Consider the following 18,682-nt stretch of genomic DNA (forward strand, 5'->3'; position numbering starts at 1 on the left):
CTTTAAGGATAAAATCCTAACTTCCAAAATATCATATTTGACTGAGTATATCCTTCTTGCAGTTACCCTTGGAGACAGAATTTGCTGGGAGAGTTTAGTTTGCTAGAACACATGGATTAAACACATTAACTTAGTACTTTGGGTGTCCAGACAGCCAACTGGAGCACAATGGGAAACTGGTGTTTTAGAATACTTACTTTGAAAAGCATGTTCCTCACTAACTAAAAATAGACTTTTAGGTGACAAATTATACTTGAGTTATTCCCTGTTATTTAATTAGTATGATGCAGTGGTTAAGAGGAAGGCTTCGACCTGACTGCCCGGGTTTGTAACCTCCCTCTGTCACTAGCTAGCTGTGTGGCCTTGGGCTTTTGTGCCTCAGTTTTTCGTTAGCTGTAAAATAAGGATAATGGTTTATATGCTCATTAAGATTGAGTTAATAGCATTTTTATTATTACTACTGCTACTATTAGTAAGGATAGTAATACACTGTAGTCTTCAGTGGAGCAGGTTTAAATTACTTTCTTGAAAAAAGCAAAGGTCCCTTTGTTACCTGCTTTGCCAATTTAAAATTTGACCTGTCAATTTGCTTTTTCTGTTCTTAGTTTATCTTGGTCCATTATGAAGTAAGTAACTCTTTGCTTAAATTATGGTTTTATGTTTTTTCCCCAGATTTCCCCAAAGAACAGCAAATTTATTAATTGGCTAAACGAATTTATGCTGAGTGCCTGTTATATGCAGGCATTGAACAAGGTACTGAGAATATAAAGATAAAACAGGCTCTCTCTCCTGGGGATTTTATTAGGGAGATAAACTAGATAAGGATTTTGTTGGGGTGGAAACACTTGAAACAGTTGTTTAAACAGAAAGAAGTTTATTTGTCCCAAATAAAATAAATAGAAAGATAGGTAGTTCAGGTTTGCTGTGGATCTTTTTCTTTCTTTTATCTTTCTGTGTGGCATGTAGCTCTTATGTTTATCTCCTCGGTGCAGAGTGGCTACTGCACATCCAGGCAGGCTGGAGGAGAAATGATTAAAGGATCAAAAAGGTTTTCTCCTCCTTAGGAGAATTTTCTGTATTATTTTGGAAGGGACAGCTTTCTTAGGTACTTCCGTGTATGTCTCACTGGCCAGGAGTATTCCTGTGGTCACTTTTACCATCATGGGAGGCTGAAGATTTTTATCTTTCAAGCCTCATTAGGAGGTTGTGGGAAAGGTTTGTTAAATGAACCAACCTACAGTAACTGCCAAAATATAAATGTGAATAACAACAAGCTATAAAATGGTATCAGAGGGCACAGTTGAAAAGGGGGCACGGTGACAATGAGCTCTTGAAATCACCTGGAGAAGTCTGTATGGAGATCCAACTAGAAACCCTGCAACTGGCATTTCCTTGACATTGCTACCCACCGTCCTGGTTCTGGCCTTTAACTGGCCCAACGGTTGACTAGACACATTGAGACTGATCCTCACCAAACTCGCAAGAGATTAAGGTATAATGTACTCTGCTAATTTATTCATTTATCATTAGGGACTATTCCAGAGTCAAAAACTCAAACTTCCTATAGGAATCAGGCAAGAAATGTTAAAGATATGAATCAGCCAAGTGTGTAAAATAGTAAAAGTGGTGGAAACTAGTAAAGAAGAGAGAAAACTATCTGAAGGCTTTCAAATTAAAAGACAAGATTTAGGGACCTCCCTGGTGGTCCAGTGGTTAAGACTGCCAAGTTTCCAGTGCAGAGGGCGTGGGTTTAATCCCTGGCCAAGGAAGTAAGGTCCCATGTGCCATGTGGCACAGCCAAACGAGCAGAGAATGTGAGAGAAGGGATATCAACTGGGGATGAGAGGCTCCAGGGGGAACAAGGGTAAGAGTTGACCAAGGAAAGGAAAGGCCACACCCTCTGAACTCAGTGAGGACAAGATACAGGAGAGGGCCTGTCTGAGAACTTGTGTAGGTAATGGGCTGGGTTCAGTTTGCTAGAAGTCAGTGATTTGTATCAGCAAATCTGGTAATGAGCCTTTAGTTAGGAGACTAAAGGGAGAGGGCAGAGAAGGGAGGGAAGTGGCCCTGTTTCACTCAGGGCTTTAAAGGGGCTAACTTGAGGGGTAAGCTTGAGGCTAGCAACTACCTGTAGAATTTTATGTATATAAAACAGAGGCCAAAGTCTTTCATTCTGCAATATAGATAGTAGGCTTAAAATGCAAATGATGCATTGTCACAAATATCTCTTTGGGGTGGGTTTTTATGAATTCAAATATTTTCCTTCACATTACAATAATAATTGCTATTTATATTAGTTCTTTGTAGATTTATAGAGGACTTAGAGGTTAGATTAGATTTTGTAGATTAGATGGCAAAATCTTATCTACAAAAGCCACCTTAATATCATAAGCCAATCATTCAGTGAGTGAAGGTTTGGGTAAGGATTATTTGAAATGATGACATTGGAAACAATACACTTCAAGGATTATATGGAACTCAAATCCCAAGTTGTGAGGGAAAAAACTGGTTAACTGTTGGTGTTTCCTGTATTGTTTGACAGTCCTCTAACTCAGTTTTTTAAAATCTGCATTTGCAGATTTGCAGGAACTCCAGATTTACCACCTTGCACCATTTTTCAGGATCATAGTCTGGAAAAATTCTGGACCATGCCAGAAGCCAACTAAGTACATGACCACAGATTTGTGATGGAAGCAAGTCCCTTGCACTTTAACATGTGGGCATTAATTCAGCCCTATCCAGGGCTTTTCTTTCCAGCTTCTGTACCCCCTCAGTTCAGTTCAGTCACTCAGTCGTGTCTGACTCTTTGCAACCCCATGAGCCACAGCACACCAGGCCTCCCTGTCCATTACCAACTCCCAGAGTCCACCCAAACCCATGTCCATTGTGTCGGTGATGCCATCCAACCATCTCATCCTCTGTTGTCCCCTTCTCCTCCTGCCCTCAATCTTTCCGAGCATCAGGGTCTTTTCAAATGAGTCAGCTCTTTGCGTCAGGTGGCCAAAATATTGGAGTTTCAGCTTCAATGTCAGTCCCTCCAATGAACACTGAGGACTGATCTCCTTTAGGATGGACTGTTTGGATCTCCTTGTAGTCCCAGGGACTGTCAAGAGTCTTCTCTAACACCACAGTTCAAAAGCATCAATTCTTTGGTGCTCAGCTTTCTTCACAGTCTGACTCTCACATTCATACGTGACTACTGGAAAAAACCATTGCATTGACTAGATGGACCTTCGTTGGCAAAGTAATGTCTCTGCTTTTTAATATGCTCTCTAGGTTGGTCATAACTTTCCTTCCAAGGAGTAAGCGTCTTTTAATTTCATGGCTTCAGTCACCATCTGCAGTGATTTTGGAGCCCAGAAAAATACAGTCAGTCACTGTTATCTATTCCCATGAAGTGATGGGACCAGATGCCATGATCTTAGTTTTCTGAATGTTGAGCTTTAAGCCAACTTTTTCACTCTCCTCTTTCACTTTCATCAAGAGGCTCTTTAGTTCTTCACTCTCTGCCGTAAGGGTGGTGTCATCTGCATATTTGAGGTTATTGATATTTCTCCCGGCAATCTTGATTCCAGCTTGTGCTTCCTCCAGCCCAGGGTTTCTCATGATGTACTCTGCAGATAAGTTAAATAAGCAGGGTGACAATATACAGCCTTGACGTACTCCTTTTCCTATTTGGAACTAGTCTGTTGTTCCATGTCCAGTTCTAACTGTTGCTTCCTGACCTGCACACAGGTTTCTCAAGAGGCAGGTCAGGTGGTTTGGTATTCCCATCTCTTTCAGAATTTTCCACAGTTTATTGTGATCCACACAGTCAAAGGCTTTGGCATCAGGACTGCAGCAAAGACACATCTCAAGATTAGGCATCTTAACTGCCTTAACTGCCTTACCACAGGGCAAACAAGAAATACATTGGTTCTGTTTCTCTTCCCGAAGGCAATGTCACCTCACACTTCTGGAGTTTTAGGATTTACACGAAGGATTGATTCATGGCAAAATTGGAATTCCATTTTTATTACAGAGGAGGAGGTGACACAAGTCTTCTTAAAATTTTTATTTTAAAATGTCCATCAGTAATGGCAGTTAATGGGGGGACCCTAGTGAACAAAGAAGCTTATTATTATTACAGAAAAAGTCTTATCCCCTGCCCACACCCTGCACCCTGCTTTTATCATCCCAGGTCTCCGGACTCTCAGACTTCGAGGTGTGACAAAGCCACGGACTACAAAACAGAGAATTCTGGGGGAAGGAAGTGACGACATGGAGCAAAGCACGCTGGGCTCGGGCGGGTTCACCTCTAGCGATTCCTTCCTCTCAGCGTGGTTGCAGAGAACGGAGCGCTGCTAGGAGCTTTAATTGGTATTTTTCTCATTTTTAGGACTACACGTTAAGTATTACCTGGTTTGAGTACAGTTCTGAGTATCATGCGGCTGTGGGTCTCGGCTGCTGTCGCTTAGTTTACGCATGTCTGAACGAGTTTTTAAGATGAAATTGTCACATATCCGGGGGCCTCTCCGGATCTAGCGAAAACCTAGAGGGACTGAGAGGGACTGGGTGGATCACAGAGGAGTTTTCTTTTTTCAGTTTTGGTTAATAGTGGTGTGGAGTGAGCTCCTTTGATGGAAGGAGAGCTGAGTTAAAACGTTGGAGCATCTGCGGACTCGAGGTCGAAGCCAACGTCAAGGCGGTCTGGAATTGAGATTGGGAGGTGAGATACAAGTGTGCCAGGTGAATTACTCCAGACGCGTCCCCGCGGCAACTCGTGGTCCCGTGGCTTTCAGACTGAATAGTAAAATTTAACTTTTTCTGATATGGAACGTGATGCAAATCGCTGGTATTCTCTACCTCTAGAATGGAGATTAGGGGTAAGACATTTCCTCGGGGGAACATATGTATTAATACTAACTGGTGGTTGTTTTAGATCTAGCCAGCTGGCAGCCATGAATGAATGGATGAAGAAAAGCCCCTTAGAATGGCAAGATTACACTTACAAAGCGGTTAGCGTAACAGCCAGTGACAAGGAGTACAAAGGATGGGTTTTAACCACAGACCCAGTCTCTGCCAAGTGAGTACCAGTCCTGCTTCCCTGAAATCACCCCTTTGCACTGCCTATATGTTAATAGCCATACTAAAGAAAAGAGAAAAAAAGAAAAGTGAAGTCACTCAGTCATGTCTGACTCTTTGCAACCCCATGGACTGTAGCCCACCAGGCTCCTCAGTCCATGGAATTCTCCAGGCAAGAGTACTGGAGCGGGTTGCCATTTCCTTCTCCAGGGGATCTTCCCGACCCAGGGACTGAACCCTGGTCTCCCACATTGCAGGCAGACGCTTTACTGTCTGAGCCACTAGGGAAGCCCTATCCATACTAAGAAAGCAGATAAATAAATGAAAAGCTGATTATTCTCATATAAGTACTTAATTTCCTTTGAGCCTAAATACTGTCAAACTATAGATTTCTGTCAGACCAGCCCAGTTTGTAGAAATGGGACACTCCTTTTAATTACATCTTATTGGAGAATTTCAAATATACAGAATTGTGAAGAGAGTAATATAATAAACACTAATCTTATTCTGCCTTCCAAATATTTTAAAGCCTGTTACTAACTTTTGTTCATAAATCCTTAAATAGATCTCTTAGCAGATTAGGACTCTTTCATAAATGTAACCATGTACCATTATAACCACCTAACAAAAGTAATAGTAACTTTAATATTAGCTAATTCCTAGTTTGAGTTCAGGTTTTCCTGATTGTTTCCAAAGTATATTTTTAATGTTGTCCTATCAACTTTTTGATATGTCTCTTACGAATCTTAATCTGTAACTTGGTACTTGCTTTATGGTTTTCCATGTTATTTTTTCTTGAAGAAATGGAGTCATTTGTCTTCGAATTGAACACACTCTGAATTTAGCTCATTGCATTATCATGGTGTAGTTTAACATGTTCTTTTATCGTTTGTATTTCTTATAAACTGGTATTCATATCTAGAGGTTTGATTAGGATCAGAATTATTTTTTGCAAGGTTACTTTAAAGTAATGATACACTCACACTTTATTTTGGAGTGATTTTAGATTTACAGAAAAATTACAAGGAAAGTACAGAGAGAACCTGTGTATTTAACTTCCCTAATACTAACAGTTTACACAACTGTCAAACACTTGTCAGAACTAAAAATTTTCACTAAGTAAACTACAGTCATTTGGATTTTACCAGTTTTTCCACTGATGGCCTTTTTGTGGATTCCAAGCCAAGAATTTTCTGTTCTAGAATTCAATCCAAGGTCCCACACTACATTTAATCACTGTGTCTCCTTAGTCTCCTCTGACATGTGACAGTTTCTCAGTCCTTTTTAAATTGTTTTTCATCATCCTGACACTTTTGAAGAGTTTTGATGAGGTATTTAATAGAATATCTCTCAATTTGGGTCTGTATGATGTTTTCTCATTGACTGGGATTATAGGTTTTTGGGGACAGTACCACAGAAATGAAATTCTATCATGTCACATTGCATCATATCATATCACATATATTATATTTTAGTTAGGGTTTTTGCATTTGTATTCATAAGTGAGATTAGCTTATAATTTTATTTTTTAATCCTGTCCTCTGCTTTTGGTAGCAAGATTATATTAGCCTCATTAAATGAGTTATGGCATAATCTCCCTTTTATAGTCCTTAGGAGAATTGGGTTGGTTGGATTGGAAATGTTTGATTCTTGAAAATTTTATAGAATTTTGTGGTAAAATTGGGCCTTTCCCCCTCTCAACCCCTGCCAACTCCACCCCCCAACCCCCACCCCCATCATGGGAAGATTTTAAACTGGTTATTTCAGTTTTTTTTTTTTTTTTTTTAATTTTATTTATTTATTTATTCCATTTATTTTTATTAGTTGGAGGCTAATTACTTTACAACATTGCAGTGGTTTTTGTCATACATTGAAATGAATTAGCCATGGATTTACATGTATTCCCCATCCCGGTCCCCCCCCCACCTCCCTCTCCACCTGATCCCTCTGGGTCTTCCCAGTGCACCAGGCCCGAGCACTTGTCTCATGCATCCAACCTGGGCTGGTGATCTGTTTCACCCTAGATAATATACATGTTTCGATGCTGTTCTCTTGAAACATCCCACCCTCGCCTTCTCCCACAGAGTCCACAATTCTGTTCTATATATCTGAGTCTCTTTTTCTGTTTTGCATATAGGGTTATCATTACCATCTTTCTAAATTCCATATATATGTGTTAGTATACTGTAATGGTCTTTATCTTTCTGGCTTACTTTGCTCTGTATAATGGGCTCCAGTTTCATCCATCTCATTAGAACTGATTCAAATGAATTCTTTTTAATGGCTGAGTAATATTCCATGGTGTATATGTACCACAGCTTCCTCATCCATTCATCTGCTGATGGGCATCTAGGTTGCTTCCATGTCCTGGCTATTATAAACAGTGCTGCGATGAACATTGGGGTGCATGTGTCTCTTTCAGATCTGGTTTCCTTGGTGTGTATGCCCAGAAGTGGGATTGCTGGGTCACATGGCAGTTCTATTTCCCGCTTTTTAAGAAATCTCCACACTGTTTTCCATAGTGGCTGTACTCATTTGCATTCCCACCAACAGTGTAAGAGGGTTCCCTTTTCTCCACACCCTCTCCAGCATTTATTGCTTGTAGACTTTTGGATAGCAGCCATCCTGACTGGCGTGTAATGGTACCTCATTGTGGTTTTGATTTGCATTTCTCTGATAATGAGTGATGTTGAGCATCTTTTCATGTGTTTTTTTTGCCATCTGTATGTCTTCCTTGGAGAAATGTCTGTTTAGTTCTTTGGCCCATTTTTTGATTGGGTCATTTATTTTTCTGGAGTTGAGCTGGAGGAGTTGCTTGTATATTTTTGAGATTAATCCTTTGTCTGTTGCTTCGTTTGCTATTTTCTCCCAATCTGAGGGCTGTCTTTTCACCTTGCTTATAGTTTCCTTTGTTGTGCAAAAGCTTTTAAGTTTCATTAGGTCCCATTTGTTTATTTTTGCTTTTGTTTCTAAAATTCTGGGATGTGGGTCATAGAGGATCCTGCTGCAGGTTTTTTTTTTTTTTTTTTAAGGTTATAGGGCTACTTACATCCTGTCTCTCTCTTTTTGAGTCAGTAGTAGAAATTCATATTTTCTAGGAAGTTTTCTAAGTGTCAAAATTACTGGTTTAAACGTTTTTAATATTTTATACTATTAATTTTTGCTACCTTATTCCTAATACTATTTATGTGTGCCTTCTTTCTCTTTTTATTAATCTTGCCTGAGTTTTCTGAAATTTATATACACTTTTCAAAGAACCAGCTTTTGGCTTTGATGATCCTCTTACTGACTTGACTCTTTTGTTTTCTGTTTCATTAATTTTGTGCTGTGTTATTTTCTTTGGTCTGCTCTGAAGGGGAGTTATTCAGTTGTTTCCTAACTTTAAAAGTTAAATCTGTACCCTCTCTTCTCTCCTAATACATATTAAAACATTCATAACTTTTAAAGTAATGCTTTAACTACATCCCACAATGATTAGCTGGACAAAAGGTTTAGATGTTTAGGACCCTCAGAGAATTCAGATGGAACAAGTGAAAACATTTGGTGGTGCAAATATTAATTTAAAACAGAGAACATTCCCTATTGTTCTAGTGACCTGATGGGGTTGATGCCTTCATTTCATTGCTTCCCTAGTTTTATGGGCCTTTAGGTTTTTCTTTTACAACTGTGCTCTGAACTTACTTTTCCTCCAAAGTATTGTCCTCGTGAACTTCCTTGAAGATGGCAGCATGTCTGTGACTGGAATTATGGGACATGCTGTACAGACTGTTGAAATTGTGAATGAAGGGGACCATAGCGTGAGAGAGAAGCTGATGCATCTGTTCATGTCTGGAGACTGCAAAGCATACAGCCCTGAGGATCTGGAAAAGAGGAAGAACAGCCTGAAGAAATGGCTGGAGAAGAATCACATCCCCATCACTGAACAAAGAGATTCACGAAAGACTCTTTGTGTGGCTGGGGTCTTGACCATAGACCCACCATATGGTCCAGAAAATTGCAACAGTTCTAATGAGATTATTTTGTCACGTGTTCAGGATCTTATTCAAGGATATCTGGAAGCTCCCCAATGAGAGGCTAAGAACTGTGGATGCACTGATTGAAATAAGATTTCATGTTTTTGAAAGTTCTTTGTTGTTTTAGGTAAAATCAAAGATGGGCATTATTGGTACTAATAAGTGAACTGGGGAAGGATGACATCTCAGACAAAATTAACTTGGGGACAACAGAATTACAAGAATCTCTTCTTTTGATGGAAATACACCTCCATTTCTGTTAGGCAAGAAATGTATTTGGAAAAGATGCAACATGTTAGATTCAATATAAAATGCTAAGGTAAAATCATAGTCTTGTTAACACTGCTTATTCTAACTAGATGTGTCTTTTTTTTTTTTAATTTTTATTGAGTTATAGTTAACATACCATACAATTCACTAGCTTTACTTGCACAGTTCAGTGACTTTTGATGTATTTACAGTGTTGTGCAACTATCACTACAGGCATAGAGGTTTTTTTTTTTTTGGTGGTGGTGTTTTTTTTTTTTTTGGTGGTTTCATGATGTGTGGGATCTTAGTTCCCCACCCAGGGATTGAACTGTCACCCCCTGCATTGGAAGTGTGGAATCTTAACCACTGGACCACTAGGGAAGTCCCTAGATGTGTCTTTTTTAAAAATGTCTGTTAAAAAAAATTTTTTTTTAGCATAATGATGAAACAGCTTTTGAGTTAAAATATATGCCTTTTTTGGTTGAAACATGAAAGTTTTGGTAAAATCTTAACACATAAGCCTTGTAACTCTCAAAGTCTTAAAAGTGAACACTGGCTAATACATCTGAGGAAAAAGGAAAGTGTGACTAGTATTCTGGCTGCTGAGGGGCTGTAAGGGACCGGTCTCAGCGTCTGGTTTCCCTGGTAACTAATGAGGCAACCTGACGTCAATTCTTGAATAAATGGTAGCCTCCTCCCTGCCAGGTAAGTGAGGACTGCCGCCAGGTTACGCCCACTATCCGCCACACACGGTGGAGGTGTGGCTCTGGGACAGTGCTTCGGACATGTAAGATCCCTGTGTCCAATAAGCTGTTAATGTCTTTGTTGCTGTCTCTGGGCTCTTTCTGGTCCCAAGGCTGGACATCCACAAGGCTTGTAGCCCAACAATTCATAAAACAGCCAGGAGGCTAAGGGTACTCGTGTGACCACTGAGATGTAAGGACGGGGAATGAATAGTTGTCGGGGGTCAGGTGGAATCTCAGGGTGGCCGTCCACTAGCATGTGGAGCCCTGTGGCAGTTGATTACCCATGAAAGATGGTTTCTGTCTTTTATTGCATTGATGATATCCTGTTAAACTCAGTCTCTTAACAGTTTATAGAGCAGTCCTGTGCCCGTGGCTCACCTGACTTGACTGCAGGGGGATGGCTGGTGAACATAGACACAACACAAGGATCTGAACTACCTACAAAGGACAAGCATACCCCTAACCCACCACCCCTAAACAATTACAGGCTTTAGGGATATTAACTTAGGATATGAATTGGAATTGGACATGGCCAGTTACCTGGAAGAGTTTGGTTCAGGTCTGTGCAATGACAGAATAATCACAGTACCCTTGAGCTTCTGCTCCCAGCTACGGAAGGGACAATGCAGTGATGCAGTGTGCTTGAACAGCAATTATATGTAGTCTATGAAGTATTTATTGTAACAGGTGAGAGACATTATAAAAGGCCTACTCAAGTTGTTGAGCAATGCAAAAAACCACTATTTAGGATCTAGAACAGCTGTGCATGACATACAGCACCCCTGTGGACATAATAGTGGCCAAGGAATCCACTGGCCATAAAGTTCAGATATGGGCTAGTGAAAATGACACCCTGGCATTTCTACCCACCCTATGACCCCACGGCGGCCAGGTTAGTTGTAAGGATGAGTGGATTACTTCAACAACCAAGATAGGAAATATCTCTACTTATGGGCCCAGGAGGCTAACTCCAGCCTAGGAACTGTAACTGAACATCCCAGGAACAATTGTGCCAGTGCTTATGCCGTGTTAACCCAGAGGCAACTAGTCAGCACCATCCGAGTTCAACTGTTTACCCCCAAAGGGACCATTGTCGACTACCGGTCAGGACAATAACTCACTTTTGCGCTTGCCATAATTTCTGCCCTCAGGAGTGTATTATAAAAGAAATGGCTCTGGAATTGGCAGGTAAGTCCCCTGTGGTTTGGGTAAGTCCCCTGCGGTTTGGGTAAGTCCCCTGTGGGGAATAGGATTAGAAAGGACAGATTTCACCTGTTTTACACCTGCCCCACCTGAGACTACTAAGGTCTCAGGCCCTTACTGGAGGAAGGCACCATTTATTATATTAACCTTACAATCTATTCTACCACCTTGCCTGTATTTGGCACAGTCTGTGGGGACTGAGGGTAGCTGGGTGGGATGAGGGTAGATTTGGCTGATGGTCGCGATTTCCCCTGTATCGTGCCTTTTAAACATCTTGCGTTTCACACTAGTCTGCTCACAGATTGGGAGGCATCAGTGGCCTCTTTGTGAAAAGAATTTGATTGCTGGGTCTACAGGAAGATGTCCTCCTCGGGACCTCCATGAAAAATGGACCCAGTAAGTGCCTGGCTCCAAGTTTACCCACGTCTTACACTGTTGATACTCTTCAGCTGCTGTTGTCTGTATTGCACTTGTTGTATTGGGTGGCAGTGCACCTCTACATACCTGACCCCAGGAATAGCACATAAGAGGGGCAGACTTAAGAGGGTAAGGGTTGTGAAGTGTATGGCCAGGTCACTCGGGATGGCTGCTCTTTTGCTGTCTGTACATCCTCTGCTTGATGAGTCCCTGCTGCACCTACACTGTGTTGGAACAAATGTGCTCACCCTTGCCCCAGCCAGTGAGTGTTCTAATCCTTGGGCCAGAATGGCTCCACCTGCTAGTTTATTAAAGGGAAACATCTGCCCTCATGATGGTTGTTAACCTGAGGGGCTGTAAGGGATGGGTCTCAGCTGCTGGTTTCCCTGGTAACTGAGCCAATGTGATGTCAATTCCCCCTGTAAAAGGTAGTCTTTCCCTCCTGCGAAGACCGCCGCCACCACCACTGTCCTGCTCGCCAACTTTTTTGTCTGCCACGTGATGGGTTGTTGCTCCAGGACTTTTCTTCAGGTGTGTAAGCTCCCCCATCTAAAACCAATGATATCTATGTCACTGTTTCTGGTCTCCCCCTCTGGACTGACTTGGCACCTGAAAGCCTTGCAGGCCTGTAGATGCAGCCCAACTGGAACTTTCCAGGGGAATGTCTGCAATGACTCCAGGGTTCCCGCATCGGGCTAGAACCCAAGAATGGGTTAGCACACTTCAGGCACTCAGCAGAATCCAGCCCGCTGCCTCTGTTTATTGAAGTTTTATTGGAGCACAGCCATACCCACCACTTTGTGTATTGTCTGTGGCTGTTGTTGAACCACAGTGGCAGAGTTGAGTATTGACAGAAATGATACGGATTGTATTTACAGAAAAATATGGCCGTTTACAGAAAAGCTTGCCCCAGGAGAGCCTTGAACTAGCATGGTCTGCCAGGGGTCAGGGAGGGCTTATGTCCCATCCGTACAAAAGGAATCTTGTGCCTTTTGGGAGAAATACTTTAAACTACTTGGGTTTTAGGGAGTTTTTGAAAGCACTTTGATAACACAGCTAAGTTATTTTCCTGCATAATTGTCTAATATTAACAGGATTTAACCAAGTGCTTTTTGTACTTTTGCAAACATCAGAATCAGCTGGAGGGCTTGCTAACACAGCTGGGAGTAGGACCCAGCAGTGGATTCTGACCTAGTAGGGGGCCAGGAGCTTACATTTGTAACAAACTCCCAGATGGTGGTAGCTACTTGTCCCAGATTACCCTTGCAAAAGCAGTTTAGAAGCCTGGGGGAACAGAAAGGCCTTCCCTCACAACTGTGGAGTTCCAGAATCCTAAAAGTGAAATTTATCACATAGCCTTTCCCCTTCAAACCCTCAGATGTCTTTGGGCATCGGATAGGGGAAGGGGAATAAGAACAAGTTGAAAGGACTCTGACAAAATGAGGGAGGTTTTGAAAAAAAGACATGTAGGAAATTATCCACAGTGTTGGTCAGGAGTGAACCTTGGCCCAGGGGCAGGTGCACTGGTGTTGGTAGACTTATTTGCTGTCAGACTAATGAGCTGGGGGCAGACTTTCTTGGCAGCTGAGTCCTCTGCTTTGTTTGAAAATTGACCTTGTGAGCCAAACCTGAGGATACGTGATTTGGCCCTGCCATGGAAACCTCCCTGCTTAGGGAGTTGGGCCAGCCAGTTCCTCAGCTCAAATTCCCCCTGAGAGTTTAAGCCGCCTGTTTCTCATCCCTCTCCTGGTTCCAGATTCCCAGAGGGAGATCCTCCCCAAAGCCTGCTCCAGGGCAGTCTTTGAACACAACTGGTGTCAAGAATATTTTTCAGAACAAAAGGTTTTCAGGACTTCGAGTAGCTTTTGATCTTGGAGCAAACTTTCCTCTGTATCTTGCTATCAAGATCTTGTATACAAACCTCTGCCCAGTATCTTGCTATCCATTGTTCACTTGATTTCCTAAATCTCTCCTAAATGTTACAGCTGAAATACACCCCCCCCATGAATTGTTTTCAATAAAATGAATGAAATTTTAAACATTCACAATTGTTTTCAGAACCAGAAGTTTTATGATGCCTCTTGGAGTAGATTCTAGAATGCTAGAGTGAAAGCTAAGGATTACTATAAATTTGGGGAGAAATCAGAGCAGTGAAGGACTATATTTACACGTGTTTAATTGCATTCACTGCCAAATACAATTGGTTAAAAAAAAAAACTACTTTGACGAAGGAATAACATACAAAAAACGACATATTTAATGTATACAGCTTGATGAGTCAGAGATAAGCATATAGCCATGAAACCATCACCACAGTCTGTGCCATAAACACATCCATCACCTCCAGCTTGTCCTGCCTTCATTGTTACACCACTGGTTTTCGTTTTTCAGACATTAAAGGATTTCTTTATTAAAAATTATACTGTTATCAGACATGCTTTTTTACTTTTGCATACAACGTATTTATTTTTTGTTTCTGTAGCTTTCATGATTTAAAGACAACATTGTACTGTGTTGATGGACTAAAACCTACTAAACATTTTCTTTTGACATTTGTTCTTTTTGCTATCGTAGTTCATGGTGCAAAGAATGTCTTCACACGTCTTCACTGCTGTTATCAACAGCTGGTGCTTAGAGGGAACTTCTGGTGGTGCAGTGCTACTCTGTTGGTCTGTGCTTCCAGTGCAGGGGGCACAGGTTCGATCCCTGGTGAGGGAACTAGATCCCGTGTGCCGTAACTAAGACCGGGTGCAGCCAGATGCTAAAAAAAACCTCCAAAACTAGTGCTTAGAAATGAAAGTACAATGCTCTTTAAATAGTCTGTGCCACTTGACATCAACAAGAACAATAATGTGTATACACATTTCATTACACCCTTAGACTATTAGTATTTTGTTTAATTTTTATGACTGAACATAAGATGGTGTTTTACAGTTGCTTTACTTTGTGTTTATTAACATTTTTCCATGTGTTTCCAGTATGGGTACTCTTTGAATCATATCTTAATTTTTTTTCTTTAAATCTTCATTTTCAAAAAGTTATTTCTCCCATATTCTCCTTACCATAACTTTGTGTTTATTTTTACTCACATGGCTGTATATTAATATGTTAATAAGCAACTGTTAATTGTACATGCATTGGTTCTAACTTATTTTGACATTATTTTAGAGTTACAGAAAATATGCGAGAACAGGACAAAGAACTGTCCTATATCCTTTATCCAGCAAATGTTAACATCTTACCACATTTGCATTTTCTATGCATGTGTTCATTTCTTCCTGAGCAATTAAAACTGTGGATACAATGGAAATGTGAGAACATTTTATTAACCATGGTACAGTTATCAAAACTAATATTCATACAGTAGTATAATTTAATACAGACATTATCTAGATTTTGCCTATTGCTCAGTGTTCACTATATCAAAAAAAGACTTTTTATTTGGATCATGCCCTTTAGTTTCCTTTACTCTGGAGTAATTCCTCAATCTTTCTTTGACTTTCATGACATTGACATTTTTGAATATTGGCCAGTTATTTTGTGCAATATCCCTCAATTTGGGTTTGTCTGTTTCCCAGCGATCCATATCAGTGTGCATTTTTGGGACAGGAAGGCCCTGGAGGTGACAGTGTATTCTTCTCAGTGCATCAGGAGGCATACTGTGCTGATTTGGCCCATGTTTGTGATGTTAACTGTGATTACTTGGTTAGGTGGTGTCTGTCAGATTTTTCCACTGTTAAGTCACTTTCTCTTTTGTAATAAAAGGCATCTTCATATATATTTCTAAAAACTTCATTGAGATATTAACATATAAAATTCATCCACCTCAAGGCATAATTCAGTGATTCTTTATTTTGGTAAATTTACAGAGTTGTGCAGCCGTCATCACAATCTAATTTTTTAAACATTTCCATTGTCACCACAAGACCCTCTGTCTCATTTGCAGTAGATTCCCATTCGCACCCTCCACCCCAGGCAATCACTAATCTACTTTCTGTATGTATAGATTTGATTTTGGGGGGTATATTTCCTTTAAATGGAATCATATAACATATAGCCTATGTCCGACTGGCTCCATTTAAATTTACTTTGGTTAGAGAACGAGATCCTGCATGCCACAACTAAGACCTGGAGTAGCCAAATAAAACATTTTTTAAAAATAACTTGACTCACTTGTATAATATTTAAGACTATATCTATGTGTTGATGAACCACAACTTATTAAAATATTCCCCTAAATCTTGAATTTGATCTCCGTATTGTATCAGTGGCTTCTTTTTATTACTGAATAATATTCCATTGTGAATATACTTATATTTTGCTTATTGGATATTTGGATTGTTTCCAGTTTGGGGCAGTTATGAATAATGTTGCTGTGAACATTTGTGGCAAGTCTGTGTGTGGGCATATATTTTCATATTTCTTGGGTGAAATACCTAGGAGTGGAGTTGCTGGGTTACATGACAACTAACATTTTAGGAAACTGTCACACTATTTTCCAACATGACTGCACCATTTTACATTCCATAGTACCTGATTAAAATAAATTGGTTATATTGAAATTATGAGTATAAATGTGAGAGGAATTTCTGTAACCCCAGTATGGGTTTCAGATTAGCCATGTAGCACGTCAGTTATAAAGTGGACAATCGGCCTTCTTGTTAACTAATCAGATTGCATGCTTCGATTAATCCAGTCTTAGCCATGCTTACTGTAGAAAAGGATAGTATAAAGGTTTATGGGCTAGAAATAATGGGGACAGCTGGAGCTTAAATGGGAAAGAGCACAGGTGAATTTCAGAGACAGAAGAGTGGCATTAAGAGAAATGTCTATAATTACAAGTTGTTTAATGCTGGGTCTGTACTTAGTGGATTAGTTCCCTCACATGGGTAGTCCCTCGGTGCCCATGGTATAGCACGGCCTCTGACTGTAAAGACATCTGTCTTTTAAAGTACACAACACATTTTTGACATTCAGTCTGGTCATCTTACTAATAATAAGTCCTAAGACAAAACTGATTTTTTTTTTTTCTGGCTCAAACTATGGGAGGAGGATTACTGAACATAGAAATTATAGTTCTGATTAGGCTTCATGTTAGATTTAAACATTTTACAGTCACACACCTGTAGTGCTGTATACTCCCAGCCCCCCTTTTATTAACCCAATTTGTGTTCTAGCTTATTGGCCAAAGTCTACTAGATTGGACTCTGTTCAGAAAGATAAGGGTGCATGTGTTCGTGTTTTAAACACCTTAATGTGGACCTAAGTATGAAAACTTAACTTTTGCAGTGGAAAGTGTTAGCAGTGTTAGTATCACATACAATTATATTAACTATAACATTTTCAAAAAGCATGTCTTGACTTTTCACATTTTCAAAATAAATGACTTAAAAAAATTTTTTTATGGTAGAACATCTTTTTAAAGGAAAAGTATCCCTGCCTATCTGTGCATGACTTTGCCATTTTTACATACATTTACCTCAATTTCTCAAGTACTATGTATTTTTAATGATATACTCTTAAGCTCCTAGTCACACAGTACATGTTTATTAGAGTTGATTTGGCAGAGATTTTGCTTTTGGTTAGTCCAAGTATATTTACATTTTTAAAGACAACTATGGGCATACTTTCTGACTAATAACTAATAGACTTTATAAGCAGTTACCTATCTCATTTTGTTTAGAATGGTTTTCTTTACCTTGGCACTGGCATTTTGAATGGGTGATTTTTTTTTTTTTTTTTTTTGGTTCAGGTGTCCTGTGCATGTAGGATATTTAGCAGCATCCTTGGCTTTTAACCACTAGTTGCCAAGGATACTCTTTCCCCCTTCATATGTGACATCTCCAAATATTGCCAGGTGTCCCCTGGTGAGCAAAATTGCCCCAAGTTGAGAACCACAGATTTTAAAATAAAAACTACATTTTCTTCCATGAGGAAACTTCTTTCGTTTTTGTACATATATTTGTTATAATTAACCAATCTCTCTGGACAAATAAAGTCTTACAAGAGAAGTATCTGTTAACCTTTTTTTTTTTCTTCTGTTAACCTTTCAATTACACATTTGAAACCCAAGAATGGAATGAGACAAAACTTACTAAAAGCAGAGTCTCATGAAGTAAATGAGTCTTTTTGGTTAAGTTAGCTTGTCTTTTAATTGTTGTAGAAAAAACAGCTAAGGATAGTCTCTTGATTAAAATCATTGAACATAAAAGAAAACTCCTTCAGGTCATTTTTGGTAAAAGGTAGGTTGGAGGGAGGCAGCAGTAACTTCATTTTCTACATAAGGAATAATTTTTAAAAACTTCGCTATTTTGAAATGCTTCTGTTGAAAATGTTAGATTATTATATGCTTTGCCATTTTAAGCAATATTGTAACGTGTCAGGGTCATCATCCTAAACACTGCTTCTCACTGTTGGTAGTTGTGGGATTGGGCTGAATTTCCAAAGCCACCCCTGAGTAGTTGCTTTTCCAAACAAACCCCTCTTGTGCTGGCTTTTGCTGCCATTTGTTTCTTTCCTAAAACACTGAAATAGAGGTGAAAAAACCCAGTCCATTCCAAGGCATCCTCTTCCCAGCTATCTCACTGGGGCACTGTTTTCTGGCTTGTTTACCAAGCAGCTGGTTAGAACTGATTTGGGAATAGAGCTGGGTGGCTCAAGTCGGGCATGGATGGGCAAAGAGGCCAAACTGGGAAACAGTTCACATTTGGGCTGCTGTCCTGTGTATTTATGAAACATTGATTCTACTCTTTCCTAATGATTCACACACACAGCTTCAGTTCCCCAAAAGAACTCTTTTCTGCTCTTTGGTGCAACAAATTATGAAAACAGAGATTTTAAAGCGCCTTAAGGATCAATGACTGGCTGCAAGTCATATTTAAGACCAGGCTTTTGATAAACCTTTTGAATGGTAACTTAGAAATGGCAAGAAAAAGTTTCTCCGTGTTAATGACCCATTGTGGTTAACTGTTCACACTGTCATTGCAGTTT

General features: G+C 40.0%; 1 protein-coding gene across 9 annotated transcripts in view; it reads left to right on the top strand.

Moving 5' to 3' along the window:
• Positions 1–10,384, top strand: part of GEMIN6 (gem nuclear organelle associated protein 6) — a 45,319-nt gene extending 34,935 nt beyond the window's left edge. For 6 of the 9 annotated variants that reach the window (XR_011491427.1, XR_011491418.1, XR_011491419.1 and 3 more), the window contains one exon: positions 4,181–4,642. Coding sequence is in view for 2 of the 9 variants with exons in the window: in XM_070477076.1 (XP_070333177.1) it covers positions 4,941–5,065; positions 8,759–9,134 (501 nt within the window). In the remaining 7 variants the exon portion in view is untranslated. Of the gene's footprint in view, positions 1–4,180; positions 4,709–4,921; positions 5,066–8,758 lie in introns of those variants that run through there. The other 3 variants (XM_070477076.1, XM_070477082.1, XR_011491415.1) reach the window with 3 other exon arrangements.
• Positions 10,385–18,682: the final 8,298 nt, after the last annotated feature.

This window comes from Odocoileus virginianus, chromosome 2 (assembly GCF_023699985.2).
Source record: "Odocoileus virginianus isolate 20LAN1187 ecotype Illinois chromosome 2, Ovbor_1.2, whole genome shotgun sequence".
NCBI classification, from domain to species: domain Eukaryota; kingdom Metazoa; phylum Chordata; class Mammalia; order Artiodactyla; family Cervidae; genus Odocoileus; species Odocoileus virginianus.